This window comes from Helobdella robusta (assembly GCF_000326865.2).
Source record: "Helobdella robusta unplaced genomic scaffold HELROscaffold_18, whole genome shotgun sequence".
Lineage (NCBI taxonomy): Eukaryota > Metazoa > Annelida > Clitellata > Rhynchobdellida > Glossiphoniidae > Helobdella > Helobdella robusta.
Window position 1 is genome coordinate 1,130,269 of NW_008703981.1, and position 15,241 is coordinate 1,145,509.

At 30.4% G+C, this 15,241-nt stretch overlaps 1 protein-coding gene across 1 annotated transcript; it reads right to left on the reverse strand.

The window, feature by feature from the left end:
• Nucleotides 1-7,464: 7,464 nt before the first annotated feature.
• Nucleotides 7,465-8,049, reverse strand: HELRODRAFT_138031 (hypothetical protein; the record flags this gene model as incomplete). Its single annotated transcript, XM_009016311.1, has 2 exons — nt 7,465-7,617; nt 7,918-8,049. Coding segments are annotated over 2 exons (285 nt in total), but the record flags the coding sequence as incomplete, so codon positions are not given.
• Between the last annotated feature and the right edge of the window lie 7,192 nt (nt 8,050-15,241).

The following is a 15,241-nucleotide window of genomic DNA, read 5'->3' on the forward strand; positions in this document are numbered from 1 at the left end:
GGTTACTCTTTCATATCACTGATTTGTCAATCTGTCCACTTTAAATCTTTCTCTCTGTTTGTCTATATATATATATATATATATATATATATATATATATATATATATATATATTTACAATATTCTATAAATTCTACCGAATGTTTGGCGTTAATATGTTTGTAGTAGAATTCGGTAGAATTTATAGAATATTGTAAAAATTATGGTCTATTACCAACATATATATATATATATTCATCTATCTATCTATCTATTTATCTATCTATCTATCTATCTATCTATCTATCTATCTATCTATCTATCTATCTATCTATCTATCTATCTATATATATATATCTATATATCTATCTATTTATCTATCCATTTTATGGGTTACATAGTAGTAAGTTTTGAATGGAGGAACATCGTCGATAAAGTTGTTTTAGGCTAAAATTAGGCAACTTAATTTCAATAAATCATCTGAATGATAGATAAGTTTGATTAGTCTAATGCGTTCGTTCTTCTATTCTATGTTATTTTTGTATTCTTTGTAACTATTTATTCATTCATTCATTTTAATTAATTATTTTCATGTCTGTTTTAAATAATTCTATGAATCTTTTGTGTCTCATTTATTATTGTTCATACTTTTATTTGTTTTTCAAAATTAATAGTAATATTCAATGTCTAACGCCATATTAGTATTTATTATTAATAATTAGTTAATTTGATTAGTTAATTATGTGTATCAGTAAGAGAATTAATCTGATTTAATTTAATTAATTAACTCATTCTGTTACCTATTTTGTTCTGTTGTATGTACTTTGTCATGAATATTATATATATGTAAATGTGTATATATATAAATGTATATATATATATATATATACATTTATATATATGATTAAGACTGTTGGAAATGCAATTATTGATGATAAGGACAGCAAGTTCCTCGTTAGTTAGGAACTTCCAGTTTAATTTTTCCAACGGTAGAAACAGAGGAATCATCGATAATAAGGAGTGACACGTAAAAGTGTCATATTATCCGAAATTGAGGTTCGTAATGACTAATTATATGACCGAAGATGGTATAGGGAATACCAAAAAAAGCTTTTCCATTCTAACACGCTTAAATGTTCTATCATGCTTAAGATAAATAAAAATTTTGGTTTTCGAAGTCAAGAAACTTGACAATGAATGATTTACGGTATACCGTTAGAAAAATCGAAAAATTAAGCAGGAAGCTAACTAACGCGAAACATGTTGTGACTTTCATCAATATATACGTATGTATATGTACATATACGTATGTATATATATACGTATGTATATATATATATATATATATATATATACAGTTATCTAGGAAAGCCACAGACTGTTACTTTCCTAAAAGTATATATATTTTCGATTTTATTATCCTGCTGATTAAAAAACTTGTTTATATATATATATATATATATATATATATATATATGTATGTATATTTGTGTGTGTGTTTGTGTGTGTGTGTGTGTGTTCCGTTACCATTAATAATTGCCAAGAAATATATATATATATTATATTTATCTCGTAATTAAGCTTTTTCATAATAATGAATAGTTAAAACTATTTTTGATTATTTATTAATAATATTATCACTACTTGAATAACCTAATAATAGATATCCATCCGTGCGTACATACATATAGATATTTAACTCACGAGAATATGAATACACATACATACACGTACGTACGTACACGTGTATATACAAACACATACACCCATATACTAACGTACATTACAATTCCTTTTGAGATATATCCAATATTAATAGTCTCGATTTCTCATTTGAATTGCTGAATGAAGTGTATTAAAATAATAATTAAATCCATATATCAAGTTATACGAACAATCCACAATGCATATATATAGCTATTTGTATAAATGTACATGTATATAATCTACAAATTGGTTTTTATGGTATATACTATAAATGTGGGCTATCGAATTAGTTAATATTATTATTAAGTACATGTATATAAGTACCTCTAATTAATTATACATACGATCGAGCTATTTTCCGTTGCATTACTTCATGGTTTTGTGTTTTACCGATTCTCTTGAATGGAAATCCGTTTGACTCTTTTTAAACTTTGAAATAGTTATAACAAAGTAAAAAAAAACTGATCTGGACATATTCCTATTAAATTTAATATGCTTTTAAGGTCAATTTCTCTCCAAAACGAACTATAAAACTTGATGTTGTGATTTAACTTTTAATTCTTATTATTTATTTTTTTTCAATGCATTTCAATTCTTCTCTATTTTTGTATGAAACCTCCTAGCTACCTAACAATCGTGTCGCAACTAAAAGTTGCGTATGTATGTGTATATATATATATATATATATATATATATATATATATATATATATTTACAATATTCTATAAATTCGACCGAAATATATATATATATATATATTTCTGTATGTTTCATTTAGATCATATATGTTTATATATAAGTATGTAAACCGCGGAAAGCAAATACTACGGACTTTTATGGGTTTTCTGGATAGATATATTTTTTTCTGTTTTTATCTGAGTGAGAATTTCGTGTGTAGAAACTTCGTTATAAACATCTGCTCATTCCATCCGCCGAACATTGGAAAATGGAAATTATTTTTATTTATTATTATTATTTTTTATTTATTATTATTATATTATTATTATTATTATTTATTTATTATTATTTATTTATTACTGCTCTGTTTATTATTATTATTATTATCTTTATCGCGTCGTCGTCATCTTTCCAGCGATCATACATGCATATATTTTGTGGCTATAACAATATAATAATATATAACATATATATATATATATATATGACATAAATATATATATATATAATATTTTAGTATTTCTTTTGCTGCTGCTGCTGCTTCTGTTATTGTGTATTTTGTCTCTTATGGCATGTTAAACTTATATGCATATATATTTAAACAGACACACACACACACATACACACACACACATATATATATATATATATATTAATGATTTTATTAGCTGGTTATATATTTATCTGCAATGTCTCCCTCAAATCATTACTATCATTGTTTCACCAATAACATTACCCATCTGCTATGATACAATAGTGCTAAAAATAAGTAATTATTCAATATTTTTTAGTATTATAATAATGATTATAATATATATATATTTATTGTTATTTTATTATTTGTAATTATTTTTGAAATCACGTTTTTTGGTTTTAGGCTAGTGAAATATCATTTGTTTGAAGACATGTATATAAGTTTATAAAAAAAATTATAGATAATAATCAAGGTTTATCTATATATCTATCTATGTATCTATGTATCTATCTATCTATCTATTTATCTATCTATCTATCTATCTATCTATCTATCTATTCAAATTAATAATTACATGCAAGAATTTTCTTCACTTACTTTTATTTAGTTAAAAGAGTCTTTCTTATCCTATATATAATTCTCACAAGGTGCCAAATACGATATCATATAATTGATACCTCCCATTTTGAAAATGATACCATAATCAGCAAATAATAATACTAACACGTTGATAACAACATATTATTTAAAGAATATATCCATATGGGTTTAATTCGTGTACCGTAAAAATAATTATTAATTGTTTTTGGTTATTTATTGGTGTTTATAATATATTATTATCTTCATTATTATCTTTAATTATTAATATTTATTATTCCTGTATTTATTTATTACCTTAATACTATTATGGCTACGTACACTAGGAAATGATTCGTTTAAGTTTTTTTCTCTTTGAAATGTTCTTTGTATGATAGTTTCCCGCTTTGTATATCTATCTAGTATCTATCATTGTTATCATTACATAAATATATATTTTTATATATACATATATATATATATATATGTATATATATGTATAAATAATATATATATATATATATTGAAACATACACACATTCATACATATTATCCAAACACACACATACATATATACATGCATACATACAAACAAACATACTAACAAACAAACGTGCATACATACATTCTAGCTTGTAACAAATGTCATATTATTGTCCCCATGTTGTGTTGTGAATACCTTTAGGTTTAATAATCAAATTCGTTCTTAAAATGTCAAATATTGTTATAATTTATAAATGTATCTCTATGTGTGTGTGTGTGCGTGTGTGTGTGTGGCGTGTTTGTGTGGAAACTTAAATATAATGTTTCATTTATCTATCTATCTATTTATTTATTCTTTCATCCTTGTTTTCGCATATAACCACTGTTAAAAATATAACTTCAAAGTGTGTACATCACGTTTCTTCTTTAAGTGATAATAAATTCGCAAGTCAATTCAGCCTTCGCCTTCTTAAAGAATTCAACAGGAAAAAAGTAACAGTGATGAAAGTAGAGAAAGCTGTGGCAGTATTAGTAGCGTAGTTGTAGCCAGTAGTAGCAGCAGTAGTAATGGTAGTGGAGGTAATAGCAGTTTATTTGACTTACTTCTTTTTCAATTTTTTGTTTTTATTCATTGGCTAACCATTTATTTATTGTTTATTTCATTTAATTATTTGTTTAATTGTTTTTAAATTTTTTTTTAGTAAGCTTACCTAATGAGATACGATTCTCAAAAGCTGTACCATACCTATCCAATCCATGTATGTATAAATATCAAGAAAGCATGACCAACATCTCCAAAAAACATCATACCGTAAATAAGTTTCCAAGTTTTATTTAATAACTTTACAAATAAATATACGTCAATCGATGAAATTGTTTTAAATAAGTTAACACGAAATGTTAAAACTAAGGCAGTTTTATGTATCAAAATAAAACCATTCAACAGATGCATCTACCTATGCAGAGTTAACAACAGCTTTTAACATTGATAAACCCTGGCACTTTGTCGTTATTATTACAACCATTATATGCATTATTCTTCGTATTGTTATGATTATTTACAATATTATTATTCATTGTTTTTCTTATTTCCACTCTTGCTATTTTTGGAGAATCTTTGATTTTCGAGACAGTCGAAATTCATTCCTGGCATGCAGTGTTTCAGGTAGTGCAGAAATCTGTGGAATTGAACATTAATAGTTTTATTATTAAAACATATAACATAATTACTTATCATCATTATTATTATCATTAATTAATATTAATCAAAAATTGCTCATCGCATAATCAAAATTGGCTTAACAGTTAATGCATTAAAGTTAATTTAATCACTTTCTAAAACAATTTCCGATTATCTTAATGTCTTGTCTAAATAGTTCTTCACGTTAAACATATCACATAGACACACACACACAAAAAAAAGACAGACACACACACACACACACACACAAAGACAGACAGATACACTCAGACAGACACTATCTTACCTTCTTCTCGTGTTCGTTTTCTTCCTCTTGCTCTCCACCTTGCAAATGCTTTTCAAACATGGGAGGTAGTCCGACATGATCATTCGCACGTCAGCATTCGGCCAATATAAGTTTAACTGACATATCATTGATTCTGTACTCTGCCAAGATCTGAATTATTTAAAAAATGTTGCAAGTTGATTAAATAATTTTCTACGATTGTAACAAAACACGAAGTTTGAAAATCTGGGAAAAATTTAGAAAAGAAGAAACAAAATTATACCTTCTTAATTTGTTGTAGTCAGCCGAATGATTCTTGAGGAGTTCACTGAAATAAAAATCAGAGTCCTTTGATTGTTGCTTGTTAACGTATCTCACATAGGTTCTATTGTATAAGTAATTCATAACTTGAATTGAATGATTAACGTGAGTGGAGTCTGAAAAATTAACGATGTCTGGATTTTGACCAATCACATCTTCTATTCCAGGAAGAAGAGGTTTTGATTGGCTGGAGAAAAGAGTTCCGTCTGAAATTTTATTTGATTGGGTATCGATCAATTGCTGATGCCGATGATGGTGATGATGCTGACTAAAGATGCAATCTATTTCAGATAACTTATCGCTCAATTTGTAAAGATTTTTTAAAGTGGCTAGCGAATTTGAAGGTTCAGTTTTTTCCGCGCCAGCTTCTGGAGGCAAGTTAACAACTGATTTATCATTTTTACTTTCAGTTTCCATTTTCACATTTGGACTTGCCGGCCTAGAATTACCTCTTTTGCTAAGTTTCAGTTTCAGTCTCTTACCTGCAGTAACTTGCCACTGGTTTTCCCCGAGATCCGGGATTTCTACTAGATGATTGGCAGAAGTGAGAACATTAGCGTTGGTAGTAGGATCGGGTGAATCATTTGGTTTATTTTTGACGTTACTCAAATACTGGATTAAATAACTATCGTAGAATGGTAGCGTGTTGAGAACGTGGTTTCCAACATATCTTCTATTGGAAGTCTGTGACGGTGGTGCTGCTGTTGATGCAATTGATGTTGTTGACGTCATTTTTGAATTTAAAAAACTTTTTCTCGACTGCAAAGATGGAAGAAAATTGGAATGCAGGATTGATGACAGATTACCGCAACAATCATCATCGTTGTCATCATCCTCATCACCAAACACAAATTTTTTGCTCAAACCATAGACTGGAGTAGATTCGCCACTGACCAAGTCATCATCATCATTAGTCATCAGAACGTCGTCATCAACGTTGTTATCACCATCAACGTCATCATCATCGTCGTCATCATCATCTGCCTCTTCGTAAATAACATTGGTTCTTGCATTATTAGATCTCTTAAACACTGTTTGAAAATCATCGTCACTGAATATATCATCGACATTATGATCTTCATCATTGCCGGCGTTATTGGCATTTCTGCCTTTGTGCTTAAAAAAGTGGCATATAGCTGTGAATGTGGTTGGCTGTGGTGGCTTTCTCCGATCATTTTTATCCTTTTGCTCCTGACTATCTGAAGCTGTGTTTTCTTTACTATTATTATTGTTGTTGTTGTTAGTTATATTGTCACCGTTATTATTATTACTATTGTTATTGATGACATTTCCATGATCTTTGGTAGTTTTTGTCGTACCTCCGTTATTTTCTAGGTGTATTTTCTTATACACGATTGGCTGATAGCTAATCAAATCAGTTACCTGATTGGTTGTGAGGCATAGCTGAAGCTGCAATAAGCATCTTCTGACGTCGTGGTTGAAGAAATCAACCAGCCAATCAACGTCTGCGCGGTTGACCTTGAACCCTTCGGCCAAACAAATCAGCTGTAAGTAGGTTACTAAGGTGATCTGGGGAAAAAAATGTTAATAATGATTGTGTATGTCATTGTAAAATATATTATCACGTTATTACAGAATAGTATATTTTGTGAAGGTAATGATAATTATGAATAATGAAGAAAATGACAAATATAATGAAAACAAACAACTAAAAATGATAATAACACAATAACATAACTGAACAACATAACAACATAGCACGACAACATAACACAACATGACGTCGAAACAAACACACACACAAATGCCTACCTTCTCAGGTTTCATCAAGTTGATAGCCTCTATATCTGAATTAAATCTTTCACGAAACCTTTCATCATTCGTCGTAAGGACGATCGGGCGTTTGGTAATTTTGATAAACTTTTGAACCGCCGATAGAAAGCCTCTGTCTGAGTTGAACACTATGTCAACCTGCGGAATTTATACGGAGATTTTATGAAAATTGTTGAATATTTAAGCTATTTTCAGTCTTAATATTCAATTTAAATATTTTAAAATATAAATTTTGTACCATAATATGTGCAATATAATAGGATTAATCCAGCAAGGATAGTATAGACAAAAGAAGCTTAAACTAACAATAGTTTAACCGATGTTAGTTTAGATTAGAAAAAGATAACTGAAGATAGCTTAAAACAAAAATAATTTAGACAAAGATAGTTTAACCAAAGGCAGTTAAATTAAGACTTAAAAATTATTAATATAACGCACCTCGTCAAATAATATAAGCGACATCTTTGTGTTGATAATGCTGCTTGGTAACTCCTCACTACTCATCTTCTGAATCTTGGCCGGCCGGCTGGTAATGTTTGAAGTCGATTTAGTCTTCTTTAGCTGTTTTCTGCCTGGCTTATTTTCTGATTTTTTGGGAAAAAAAAGATTAATTTCTATTTATAGAGAAATTATATATAAACGTTTAATTTATATTTATAAAAAAATTATAAATAAATATTGAGACAAATTTTGCTTACTTTCAAATGAAATTTTGTGAAAAATTTTGGCTGCAGTTGGTGGTTTGTTAGCTTTGCTTTTCTTGATGTCATTAATGGCTTTCTTTATTTTGGTGGATGTGGTTTTTAATGTTGATGTTTTTGTTGCGATTTTGGAAGATGTTGACGGTTTCAGATTGAAAAAATTCAACAGGGTTGTGTTGCAGTTGTTGTTGTTGCTTGAGGTACTTGCGATTGTAGTTTCGTTGTCTTCAACGTTTTTAACTTTGAGTGAGGCTTTCCGTTTTCGTTTTCTTCTGTACTTTCCACCATGATAATCATCATCTTCACTTTCATCATCATTTTCATCTTCATCTTCTCCGTCATTTTCACCTTCATCTTTATCCTCCTCTTCCATCTCTTTCCGCTCGTCACCACCGTCAAATTTGACAACATCAACATCACTATCAATGACCTCCGTGTTGACCTGCTTCCTGGTCTGCAGTTGGTGAGATTGTGTAGCTTCTTGCAGCTGCGTCAGCACGTGCCGGCCGTCGCGACTCGATGATGAGTTCACTTCGAAGACCTAACAAAATTTGAAAATCAATCAATCATTTATTTGTTCATTCATTATTTCATTTATTCAATCAATCAATCCATTGATCAATTGACTAACTACCCAACCAATCAACTAGCCAATCAACCAATTAATCATTCAACCAATAGACCAAACAACCAGCCAAACAATTAACCCACCAAAGCAACCAATCATTCAACTAACTGACCTTGAACCCAAGTTCACGGGCAGCTGCATAGACCATGCACGTTTTGCCCACGCCATGTTTGCCCACGATGATCATTGAGTTACTGCTGCTGCTGTTGTTGTCATTTGATGCATTGCTGTAGCTGTCGTCTTCTCGTAACCAATTTAGAAGAAATATTTTTATATTATAAAAGTATTAATGTTATTTACATTTGAATGAAATTAAATGTATTTGGAGTATTCTTGAAGAAGGAAGAGATAGTTTAGAAGAGTAAAAAAATGATGAAAAACCCACCATCATCATAGAATTCCCCATTCCCAGTCATGTGACCAAGTTTCAGTTTCCATTCATTTAGCCAATCATGCATTCTCCTGCAAGATGGCCTATTTCCAATGACCTCCTTCAAATCTGTTGGTCGATATTTTTCAGTCCACAGGGATTCTTGGCTGGCGTTTGCATTCGGGCTAATGTTATTCAATCTATCGGAATTCTTTTTCAACTTAAGTTTGCTGTAGAACTCAAAAACTGGGAACAACACGTTGCTTGTTTTGATCTCAGCTAAAATTTGATTGACATGCACCTCCGTCAACGGTGATGACGACGAGGATGAGGAAGATGGAGACGGCAAGTTTGTTAAACATTTCAACGTTCCATCCTTATCCGTCATCATCTTATTTATATCCAACTTCAGCACGGAGACAGGTTTAGTTAAGTAAATCTGCTGAGATGATGACAGATATGATGATGATGGTGGTGGTGGTGGTGGTAATGATGGCAGATGGAATTCAGATACTGCTGCTGCTGTTGTTGACAGGAAGAGTAGCTCATCTTCTGATAAAGAGTTGACGTGACTGATTGGCGGGAAGGAGTGAATGAGCGAATCCACAGTAACCTGGATGAATGAAATTTAAGAAATTGTTTTAACAATTCAAAGAATTAAATAAGGTATGACATCAAAAAAATGACATACTATAAGTTGTAATATTTTAATACACTATCATATCATTCCATTTTTATGTCACCACCCTCATCATCACAGCATGCAACACAATCACCGATTCACTATCATCAAATGATACCACTATCATCAAATGATATCACTATCATCAGACTATCGATCAGTACTACCTTGAGTGCCACATTATCAGTGTACTTCTTCAGAACATCCGGCACACCGCTCATCAAAAATAACCTCCTCCTTTTGTCCATTTCCTGTTTCAATCTGTCCATCTCTACACTTTTGTTGTTTTTGGTGGGTTTTGATATGGTAAATATAGATGCCATCTTGTTTTCTGGTGGCTGTTGGTGGCGTTGTGACTTTCGTTTTTGTTGCTGCTTCGTCGACTTCGAGATTTCTGCAAATGAGTAAAATTAATTTATTATTAGTTAATTGTTAATTTCAAAATTAATAAACATAATGAAATTGACGTTCTAACTAAAATAAAATTATTAAATAATATTATTACTATTTGTTTTAAAAAATATTTCAACCAACCTTTACTCTCACCTAATATAAAGTCCCCATCACCATCATCTTCACCGCAATCTACATTATTATTATTATTATTGTTGTTGTTCATCATTTTCATATTCAGCCTTGAACTTCTTCGAACTAACGATGTTGTTTCCACTGTTATAACCGGTTCATTGGAGTGTAATTTATTATTATCATCGCTATTATTATCATTATTAATATTTTTTCTATCACTATCATTATTAATATTATTACCATAGTTGTTTTCATTCTCCTGGTGAACTTTTCCATCCAGATCATCATCATCATCGATCACAACAATCTTATCACTACATCCCACGTTGTTGCATTTGTCATCGTCGTCGTCCTCATCACCATCATCATTCTTACCACCAGCAACATCACCACTGCCATCTTTTTGTAAGTTTAGTTTAACTCTTTGACTGAAACTCTTCTTACTTCCAGACGATGATGACGACGACGACGATGATGATAATGATGAGATAGGTATAACTGATGATGATAGCGATGACGGTTGAGCTTGTGCTGATGGTAATGATGATGTTAACTTAGCGGCTTTTGGTGATGAATTGTATTTAACACCACCACCATCATCATCATCATTTTTATTATCATTGCTTGGTTCATCTGTATCACTATCAAGGATTTTTCTTCTTTTTCTAATATGTAATGTATCATCATCATCATCAGTGTCATTATAACCATCCTTGTGATCATCATCATCATCAATTGATGAATCAATAACCACACAATTCTTTGCACAGATTGCATCATCATTTTGAGAAATCATCTCATTATCACTGCTGTTGTTATTATTACCATTATCATTATTATGATTACTATTGTTATTACCTGATGGTAAAGCCCTTTTATTCCAATTGAACTTGATCTTCACATTACTTTTTTTGGCTGGAGGGATGTGATCATCATCATCTTCTTCATCATCATTATCAGCTGATAATCTTTTTCTCTTATTTCCTGTAGTAGTGGTAGTATCAGTAGTGGTAGTAGTAGCAGCAGTAACATTACCATCTTCATCAACTAATTTTACACTGTTATTATAATTGCTTCTGCTATAAACATCATTTGCAGTAGCTGAAGCAGATGTATAAGTAGAAGTAGTAGTAGTAGTATAAGAAGTTGCAGCAATGGAAGTTGTAGTAAGAGTGATATTGGAAGTAGCTGCAACTGCATTGATAGCAATACTAGTCTGTTTATTCCTTGTTGGACATTTTTGGACTTGTTTGAAATTTTGTAGAAAATTCTGTTTGGCAATTTTTTTCATTTTTTCTGCATAATTTGGGTCGACAAATATTTTCAGACCTAGGACTTCAAAATCGCCATCTATATTATTGCCATCAGCAATACAATCCTTGCTGTCGTTGTTTGTGATTTCAATGACAACTTTCATGGAGTTGATATCTTCAACTGTGTAGTCACCAACTTTGCATGATGTTGTTGTTTTTGCAGTTTGAGTGGGCAGATCTACATTGTCAATCATCGCCAATTTTGATGGTGGTGAAGTTGATAAAGCTGGAAGAAGCTGACATGATGACGATTGATTGAGGTTTACCAGGTTTGACAAGCAAGAATCATTTTCTAAATTACAAATTTTCTTATCAACAGGATGTAGATCCATAATTTGTGATGACATTGTCTCAATTTTTGATAAATTGTTCAAGTTAGATCTATTTTTCTTGTTAATTAAGCTTTTTTTACCAGACTTTTTTATCTTTACCAGTTTGTTGCTATCCAGTAGCTTGTTGTTATCAGCTGATTGTGATTGACAACCAGACTCAATTTCATGAATATAAGCGCTGAAACTAATCTGTGGTGGTGCAGCTGAATGTGAGGAGCGTCTGTTTTTTATAGCAGTAGCAGCAACTTTAGTAGTGGCAAGATCTGCTGGCCGTTTTGAGAAGAATTGAGTGATCTGTTTGCTGATTGGTGCTGGAGTGCTGATCCTCAAATCGTCAATGTGTTTCTCTGACTCCTCCCTCCCACTGACAGCTAACTCGAAATCTTCATCTTCATTTTTTTCAATTTCCTTGTTTATCTTATTTTGAATTTTTGTGCTACTTTTCCGATTTTTATTTACCGGCGATTTCATTGAAATAAACTTTTCCATCGCAATAAGTGAAAATAAATGAGGAATAAATTAAAAAAATTTAATTTCAGTGTAACTCACGAACCTCGGCTATATATATACATACAACAAAGTTTTGTTTACAAATTCAAAGTTTACTTTTAAGCTAAGGTTGCGCGCTAAATATATATAGTAAAATGTGGAGCAGCGATCAAAATGAATTTACGACTCTGGCAGCCGCAAAGTTATACATAGAATCGTTAAATAGCATTTCGTATTATACAAGTTATTTCAAATTTACGATTAAAAGCTCAATAAAAATTTTTATTTTACAATTAATAAATTAATTATTATTTTATTAAACCAAGGGGAGGCCTATTTACCATTAAACAACACTTTCTTATGGGTAGAAGCAGGGATATGCAAAGAATCTCAATTTTTGCAACTTTTAATTATTTTTGGTAATGTCGATTTTATTTGTTTAAATTTATACCAAATAAAAGTGATTAATTACCATATTGAATAACAATTTAAAAAAATAAAATTTTAACATTTTAAATAAAGGCAATATTCCGTAATTAGTAAATATACTATCGTAACTTTTGACTCGAACCTCACCCTCCATCTCCTCTCCAGAAGTAAGCTCCTTGTTCAACCGTTGAAAGTGAGCGAAGGCCGTTATATTTATTCAAGTTATATGTATCAAACAGTATCTTATTGAACAAAATGGTATCATAAAATAAATAATGATACTTTTTTTAATATAAAAAATTCTCAAATTCTCAATTTGATTTCATTGCGATATCGATGATGATGATGATTGTGACCTGACTAATAAAAAAACATCAAATAAAATTTATAATAAATTATAAATTTGAACTGCGTGCGCACATATGTAGCACTGATTACTGTTGCGTTTATAATGAATTTATATACTATATATATACAAAGCGAGCAAAATTTTAATATAAAAGCGCTTATAAATCTATGCATATTAGCTCAGCTTGGCTCGGCTTGGCTCGGCTGGCTTGGAATTGGATGTTAAGCAAGGTGTGGTCTCAAACTATTTGGAATTCTTGCAGAAAAATTTGAACTGCGTGCGCACATATGTAGCACTGATTACTGTTGCGTTTATAATGAATTTATATACTATATAGTCTATATAAAGCGAGCAAAATTTTAATATAAAAGCGCTTATAACTCTATGCATATTGGCTCAGCTTGGCTCTACTCGGCTTGGAATTGGATTTTAAGCAAGGTGTGGTCTTAAACTATTTGGAATTCTCCCAGAAAAATTTGCGCACATATGTAACACTAATTACGACTGTTGCGTTTATAAGGAATTTATATACTATATATATAAAGCGAGCATAATTTTATTATAAAAGCGCTTATAAATCTATGCATAATGGCTCAGCTTAGCTCGGCTCGGCTTGGAATCGGATGTTAAGCAAGGTGTGATCTCAAACTATTTTGAATTCTCCCCGAAAATTTTGAACTGCGGCGTACATATGTAGCATTGATTACTGTTGCAATTATAATGAATATATATATATATATATATATATATATATATATATATATATATAAAGTAACTAGAATCCATGTATACAAATAATTAATAAGATTATATGTTTTATATAAAAAGCAATATAGCAGATTCAACCAGCCAATCAGAAAATTTCGAAGGCGTTCGTTCGATGACGTCAATTTAGTACTGTTGGCATTGTGATTAAGACTGTATAATACTGTAGTACATACATTAAATAAGTTTTTTACTGATGTGAATGATTGAAATGATGAAAATATATGGCTGAAACGAGTATAAATAGGAGCTGAGAAAACGTGAAAATCAGATCAGGCATTCTGCCTCGCATGAAGCAGTCTGCCTGATCTCATTTATTTTATTTTTTTATTTTTATTTATTTTACTATATAGAGTTATATATAGTTATATAGAGTTATATAGAGTTTGCATGCCTGTGGTTTGTGTGATTGTATGTTGTATTTTTTTATATTTTAGGTGGGTTCTTTAGCGGTTGCTCATACATACATACATCATGTTTGTTTGTGTAGTAGTATTTTATGTTCTGTTTTACTCCTTTTCCTCTTTCTTCATGAGTCTTAAATTAAGTTAATAAAACATAGGTAGGTGAGGTGAAAATTAATTTATTATATAGGTAGGCTAGGGCATAAGGTAATTTAGTTACATAGGTAGGTTAGGGACTCCTATTCTTTTACTCTACTTGGTGGTGTGATTTTTGTTTGTGTTTTTTTTTTTGTTTGTTTCACATCATACATTCAGCAGGTACGCGGTGGTTCCTGGTTTTAGTGGCATTTTTATTGATTGAATGTGGTAGTATGCATGGTTATAGAGTTATATAGAGTTATATAGAGTTATATAGAGTTATATAGAGTTATATAGAGTTATATAGAGTTATATAGAGTTATATAGAGTTATATAGAGTTATATAGAGTTATATAGAGTTATATAGAGTTATATAGAGTTATATAGAGTTATATAGAGTTATATAGAGTTATATAGAGTTATATAGAGTTATATAGAGTTATATAGAGTTATATAGAGTTATATAGAGTTATATAGAGTTATATAGAGTTATATAGAGTTATATAGAGTTATATAGAGTTATATAGAGTTATATAGAGTTATATAGAGTTATATAGAGTTATATAGAGTTATATAGAGTTATATAGAGTTATATAGAGTTATATAGAGTTATATAGAGTTATATAGAGTTATA